Below are 7,099 nucleotides of genomic sequence, written 5' to 3'. Positions count from 1 at the left end.
AGCTTTCATAGCATGCTAAGGAAAATTTGATGCTTTTCAGGGAAAACCGTTGATTTCGGAGACATCGGATTGTTTGCCGATGCGCCAGGTATAGGGACAACGAATCCATATGCTCTCTTCGGGAAAAGTGTTCTCCAGACCATTCCCCATTGGCCTGACCATACCAGAAGTTGGCGCGTTATTTTCCCAGACCTGTAGGAGCGTTTGAACAAAAAGTCCAATTTTCCCATAGTAATTCCCATGTAAACTTTAATCCTGATTCGCGCAGCCAGTTTACAACCAAACACACAAAAAAATATTATGGTAATGACAAAAGTAACTTACTTTTGAATTAATAAGTGGTTAAAATTTGCTACATTAAAAGTTTTTTTCTTGTTTTGAAAATGAAAACTTTTACTGCTGCAGTTTTTTAAAATCTCATTGCTAACTTATTTAAAAGTTTTAACTTTTAATTCGACTGTATAATTTCTTTCATTTTGTCGTTCTCGTGAAACCGTGTACGTCTAAGTCAAAAATGTAAACAAACGTTTAGGTGATTCCGGTGGTTAGTGAGTGGTGGTCCACGACGTCAATCAAAACAGAACGCGTCCGCAGCCAGGACTTATACGCGGATACCTTCGATGGAGGATGGTGCGGAACAAGGTTAGGGGATTAGGGGAATGTTGGTTTTCAAAAGGATGAGGCCAGCTTCCTGCCGGATCTGCAGCTGTTTCACGACCGAAATGGGTAAGAAGGAAGCTTGGGTGTTTGGTGGCGTTTGTGTTTGATTTTGTTTGTTTTTGTAGGACGTCGTTTATGCGGATGTGAATTTGCACCGGTTGTATTCGATAAAGTTAAATTTAACGGTGAGGAGAAGGATCCGACGGAAGAGGGAAACGACGAGAAGCGATCGGAGGTGGTCAGCGCGGATGTTGCACTCGGTGCCGGCGGTTTACGACTATCAGCAGCATTATGTGCCGGAAGTGATGACGGGACAGTGTGGGATGGGATCCTGAGGGTTCGCAGTCCATTTCTCGGTGCGGGACATGTTTGACGAGTATTACATAAACATCCGGAAGACCAGTTCTGGAAGAACCGTCTGTACGAAAGCCGCAGGTCCTGAAGCTGTCGTACTCGGATTACTTCCAGAGGTTGGAGCAATATTCGACGAACCTGATCAAGAACATCTACCTGGAATACCGAAGAAGTCACCGGTGAGTATTGAGAATGTGTTCAGTGTCTAGCAAATTTAATTTACTTTCAAACTCTTTCAGCAACTCCCGCCCGCAAACTCTCAACTCGCGCCGGCGCAGCTTCGGCCGGATTAACTGGCAACATCTGTGCCATTCTCGAAGGAGGACGATGTGATCGGGAACTATCGGTTCAGGCGCTTCACTTCCCAGTCGGAAAACGTCGACTTCCCTTCTCGAATTAACACCCAATGGCCAACTCCTCCAAGCCTGTCCTGATGATGGCCGGCAACGAGACCACCATGTTCTCTACATCGCTGTCGCGCTCCAAAATGTAGGCCGCGATGTTAAGCAGCATAAGCAGCAGTTTTAATATTAAAATAAAAATAAAAATAGAAATAAAATCCATCACATTTTTCGAAAATCATCACTGTAATATTAAATGTTATTTATCAAAAACTTTCCAACTTTTATATTAAAAAGTTTGAACTTTCTACGAATATTCACCAACGCGAACTTTTAATCCAACGAACGATCTTTTTAAATTTAGAGTATTTTTTCTTTGTGTGAATGAGCTGATATTCGGCATGAAAGTCCCTATGGGCATGCCCTACAAGGGGAACCATACTAAAACTTGATCCGAGAACTTTTTGAAAAACGTACCCACCCTAATATATATACTTTGTGTTGGCTGAGTGTAGTTCTGACTATGCGGGAACCAATAAAACAACAAACTATTGTCCGTTTCTCACGAGGGTACACGCCGCGCGGCATTTCAGAATGTGCCGCAGACATTGTTGCCAGCGATTTTCTACACTTTTGGTGCAATAAAAAACATACCCGGCAATAATCAACAAAAATAAAACGCGCAGTATGGGATTTGACAGCGTGCATTTGCCGAAAGTGCGGCCGCGTCGTTTCGATGCTGATTTGCCGCGTGTCTTTTTTCGGGAATACGCGCAATACACGCAAAATCCACATAACACAGATCTGTGTAAAAAAATTACACAGATTGTAGAACATGTTCTAGCTGTCAAAACTGTGTAGTTTTATAACACAGATCTGTGTAAAAAATTACACAGATTTTCGATCAGCTTTCGTTTCAAATCTGGGTAAAAACCAAAAAACATAAGATGGCGACTTTCATGCAGCTCCGAGAAACTTGGTAAGTTATTTCTCGTGACTTTTTCCATGAATTATTGTTAAATTCTTGAGTTTTTTTTGATAAGGTCCTATAAACAAATGTAAACATTGAGTGTATCCCGCTTACTCCGATGGACTTTGACATAAGGTGTGAAAGGGATACACTCAATGTTTACATTTGTTTATAGGACCTTATCAAAAAAAAGTCAAGAATTGTCTTTCTCTATTAGATTTTTTATCATTTCGGCCATCGGAATCAGTCCTAAATTGGATTTTCAACTTTTCAGGTAATGCATCTCATGAAAAATAGCTAACCTTTATTCTAACCTCTCACGATTTTTATTCCAGATCGGTAGCTTTTCTCTTGGATGTCCTACTTCGTGTGTGGCAGAAGCGCCAGGCTTGCCCGCTGCGAAACTATCCACACCAGCTATTCCAGAGGAGGAGTTCCGAAGACAACACGAGCAAACGGATACTGCGGCTCCTTCAAATATTTCAAAAAATCAAATGTTTATTATGTTTAAAATCTCAGACTTAAGCTAATAAAATGTGCTTTATTTTTAAAATATATGTTCAAAATCATCTTCAGAATCAAAACCATATTTTATATTCTACCCAGATTCTGTGTAAAATTTTACCCAGATCTGTGTAAAATCCTACACAGATCTGTGTAAAATTTTACACAGTTTGTTTAATAAAAATTACACAGATTTGACAGACAGCGGCTGTACACAGATCTGTGTACAAGGCTTCTACACAGATTCTGTGTATTCCAGGTTTTGGGCAATCTGTGTCAAATTTTACACAGATCTGGGTTATGTGGATTTTGCGTGTACAAATTACTAAAATGAACCCAAATTATAATTTGAGATGATTTTGCTTAACCGTGTATACCTATCCCTGCTGTAGTTGTTCCGCCTTCGCAGACCTCTCATCTGTCACACGGAACATGTGTGAACTGTCACTCTCATCGACACGACCGCGCTCCTTCCTTTCGTCTCGTCAAGGCAGAGAGAAAATTTGCAGGTTTGTGAATTCTCTTTTTTAATCAATATTTCGGGTGAATATTAGCTTCTATAAGTGCGTTTTGTGGTGTAAATAGTAGTTCAGGTTAAGTGTTAAGTATTTAGCTAGTTTACCGGTCAATTAACGCAAAGTTTAGCCCGCAAATTGAAAAACCAAAGTTGGCACTGAAATTTCATTGTTCGCAACTCTTTTCTTCCTCTTTGCTCCAATCCAATGCATCTTTCATGCGCTCCTTCCCGCAGCACGCAAGAGGAAGCGCAAACGAGTAGGCAACAGCAGGCCGCGTTGAGACAGCTTCGATTTGACTCATCTTTTCTCTGTCTCTTAAACCACTTTCTTCACTACCTGCAGGGGAAAAAAGCAGAACAGCTGCTTCCGTGCAGTTTTGAATCGCAGTAGGCACGCAATTAATTTTCGATTCGTTTTCCAGTGTTTTTCCACTACCAAAGCAACCACGATGGCTCCCGACAAGAAGCAAAAAGGACGCAACAAGAAGATCACCCTTGTGCAAGGCTCCAAAAAGGATGACAAGGCCACGACCAACGGTGCGGCCAACGGAACGGCCGAGATGACCGAGGAAGGTAAGATTGGCCGATCGGTTTCTAGAGTTCAAGGTTGAACTGTTTTGCTGTAAATTATTGAACTTTTTTTTTCTTACAGAGGCACTTTGCGCCAAGTTGGATGAAGAGGCGCGAATCAACGCGGAGGCCAGAGCCTGCACCGGGTCGCTGGCCGTGCATCCACGCTCCCGGGACATCAAGATTGCCAACTTTTCCATCACGTTCTTCGGTAGTGAAATGCTGCAAGATACCATGCTCGAGTTGAACTGTGGCCGTCGTTACGGTTTGCTCGGAGCCAACGGATGTGGTAAATCCTCTCTGCTGGCGGTGCTGGGAAACCGTGAGGTCCCCATTCCGGACCACATCGACATCTTCCACTTGACCCGGGAGATTCCAGGTAATAATGTCTTGTCCTACCAAATGCAAAATTTTCATATATTTCACAATTTAGAACTTGCGAACTGCGTCCTGCGTTTTTAGTACAGAATCGCAGCACCGCAACATTGTCATTGTAAAAGTTCAGATTGACTTGCGGTTGCGTCTACGATCCTGCAAGTTTCCTGTTGTAGATTATACTTATATTAAAGTTTTTTTCTTTATTTATCCAATTTAGCCAGCTCCAAGAGTGCGCTCCAGTGCGTCATGGAGGTGGACGCGGAACGCATCAAGCTGGAGAAAATGGCCGACGAGTTGGTTGACCAGGAAGATGACGAGTCCCAGGAACGGCTCATGGATATTTACGATCGTCTGGATGAAATGTCAGCGGATTGTGCGGAAGCGAAAGCCTCCCGACTTTTGCACGGTTTGGGTTTCAGCAAAGAGATGCAGGAAAAAGCCGCCAAGGACTTTTCCGGAGGTTGGCGTATGCGAATCGCACTGGCACGTGCGCTATACGTGAAACCCCATCTCTTGCTGCTGGACGAACCTACAAACCATCTTGATCTGGACGCTTGCGTGTGGTTGGAGGAAGAATTGAAGACCTACAAACGTATTCTTGTCATTATTTCCCACTCGCAAGATTTCCTAAACGGCGTTTGCACCAACATTGTCCACATGACACAAAAACGGCTGAAATACTTCACGGGTAACTACGAACAATTTGTCAAGACGCGAATGGAACTGTTGGAAAACCAAATGAAGCAATACAACTGGGAGCAAGATCAGATAGCCCATATGAAGAACTACATTGCTCGTTTTGGTCACGGATCCGCCAAGCTAGCTCGTCAGGCGCAATCAAAGGAAAAGACCCTTGCCAAAATGATGGCCCAAGGTTTAACCGAGAAGGCCGTCGACGACAAGCAGCTTAACTTTTGCTTTCCGTCTTGCGGTACAATTCCGCCGCCTGTCATCATGGTACAGAACGTCAGCTTCCGATACAATGAAAAAACTCCGCACATCTATAAAAATCTTGAGTTTGGTATTGATCTGGACACCAGGTTGGCTTTGGTCGGACCCAACGGAGCTGGCAAGAGTACGCTGCTGAAACTGCTGTATGGAGATCTTGTGCCTACGTCCGGAATGATCCGCAAGAACTCACATTTGCGCATCGCTAGATATCATCAGCACTTGCACGAATTGCTTGACATGGACATGAGCCCCTTGGATTACATGTTGAAATCTTTCCCAGAAGTGGTGGAGCGTGAAGAAATGCGTAAGATCATCGGTCGCTATGGACTTACTGGCCGTCAACAGGTTTGTCCCATTCGACAACTGTCGGACGGACAGCGATGCCGCGTGGTGTTTGCTTACTTGGCATGGAAGAAGCCTCATCTGCTGCTGCTTGATGAACCTACTAATCACTTGGACATGGAGACCATTGACGCGCTGGCCGAAGCTATCAACGATTTCGAGGGGGGGCTTGTACTCGTTAGCCACGATTTCCGACTTATCAACCAGGTAAGCATCATAATGTGCATGCTTTATTTTTTAAATTATTTTTTTTTCTCATATTTTAGGTCGCGAACGAAATTTGGATTTGCGAGAATGGCAAAGTCACAAAATGGAACGGTAACATCCTGGACTATAAGGAGCACCTAAAAAAGAATATTATCAAGGATTAAAAATAAATCAACTAGAAATCGCTGCTATGAGAATATCCGAATAAAATAAAAGTTAATACACAATATTCTAACCTGCAAAAGCCACATTTGCAAAAGCATCAAACACGATATATAGGAAAATAATAGTGATAACGCAATAATGTTGACATGAAATTTAACTATCCACCAAAAACATCCACTAAAACTTCAGCAGCACAGCTCTTTGTCCTATTCTTAGCGCAAACCAATTTTATAGGGTAGGGGTTGGTGAACCACAGAACAAAGGTAACTAAACAACTTAAAAAAAATGTTGACTTTGTGCAAAAACGCAACAATGGTCGAAAAAAAAGCATTCGCAAGTATTCTACGCCTGCAGTAGATGCTAGCTTGCACAGAAAAAAAAACAAATCAAAAGTATTCACTCTGATGTCGGAAAGCAAGCAATTCATTTTGTTATAAAAGGATTAAAGAAAACAATATTGCTAAAACAGGGGGCTCGATGCAAATTGGCATTTCATTTGTTGACATATTTATTTTTCCCAGCCCAATAAAACAAAGCCTGAACATCTTGGCTCAAATACGGATTGTGTTTTGTTTGCTCATCACACTACCCTTTCCTATAGAGTTATCTACGCGCGCATGTATTGCGTGTACGTACACGAAAAATATTGAAGTTAAATTTTGTACCAGCCAGCAAAACAAATGGCGTGCTAGTGTGCGTGAGAGCGAGCTTAGATAACTCTATAGTGTCCGAAAATAGTTTCACCACTCTTAAATCCATGCTAGCAACAAATTAAGCTCAGTCTCGTTCCTCACACAAACCACTTTCAAAAAGTGTTGTTTTGATCTGCTGTCATTTCAATAAAGAACGTATGCATTTACATGACTTCTGAAAATACATGACGTGTATTTTACATTCATTTTGTATTTTACACGTTGTTGTGGACTTATATCTTGTATATCTGAAACATTTACATATAATTTTTAAAATACATTCAATTAAATGTGAAACACGATATACATGGGGTATAAATTTATTTATTTTTTTTCTGTGAAGTGGATTAAAATAAATTTCCGTTTTTTAAATGCCAAAATATACCTGCTACTCAACTTCAAATGATTTTTATAAAGAGAATTACAAACAAAAATTTTGGGAGATTAG

The 7,099-nt window shown here is 41.7% G+C and overlaps 1 protein-coding gene across 1 annotated transcript; it reads left to right on the top strand.

The window, feature by feature from the left end:
- The first annotated feature begins 3,208 nt into the window (after nucleotides 1-3,208).
- LOC120418235 (ATP-binding cassette sub-family F member 2) lies at nucleotides 3,209-6,517 on the top strand. Its single transcript, XM_039580537.2, has 5 exons — nucleotides 3,209-3,338; nucleotides 3,769-3,919; nucleotides 3,999-4,295; nucleotides 4,512-5,794; nucleotides 5,854-6,517. Exons 2-5 carry the CDS (start codon nucleotides 3,796-3,798, stop codon nucleotides 5,956-5,958), a joined length of 1,809 nt encoding a protein of 602 aa, XP_039436471.1. The 5' UTR covers nucleotides 3,209-3,338; nucleotides 3,769-3,795; the 3' UTR covers nucleotides 5,959-6,517.
- Nucleotides 6,518-7,099: the final 582 nt, after the last annotated feature.

This window comes from Culex pipiens, chromosome 3 (assembly GCF_016801865.2).
Source record: "Culex pipiens pallens isolate TS chromosome 3, TS_CPP_V2, whole genome shotgun sequence".
Lineage (NCBI taxonomy): Eukaryota > Metazoa > Arthropoda > Insecta > Diptera > Culicidae > Culex > Culex pipiens.
This window is presented reverse-complemented; position numbering and strand designations above follow the sequence as displayed.

Bases quoted from the DNA above. Each gene is read 5' to 3' on its own strand.
- LOC120418235 (XM_039580537.2), top strand. From the start codon at position 3,796: ATGGCTCCCGACAAGAAGCAAAAAGGACGCAACAAGAAGATCACCCTT. The intron at 4,296-4,511 runs GTAATAATGTCT...TATCCAATTTAG, and splicing joins CTTGACCCGGGAGATTCCAG to CCAGCTCCAAGAGTGCGCTC. The intron at 5,795-5,853 runs GTAAGCATCATA...CTCATATTTTAG, and splicing joins ATTTCCGACTTATCAACCAG to GTCGCGAACGAAATTTGGAT.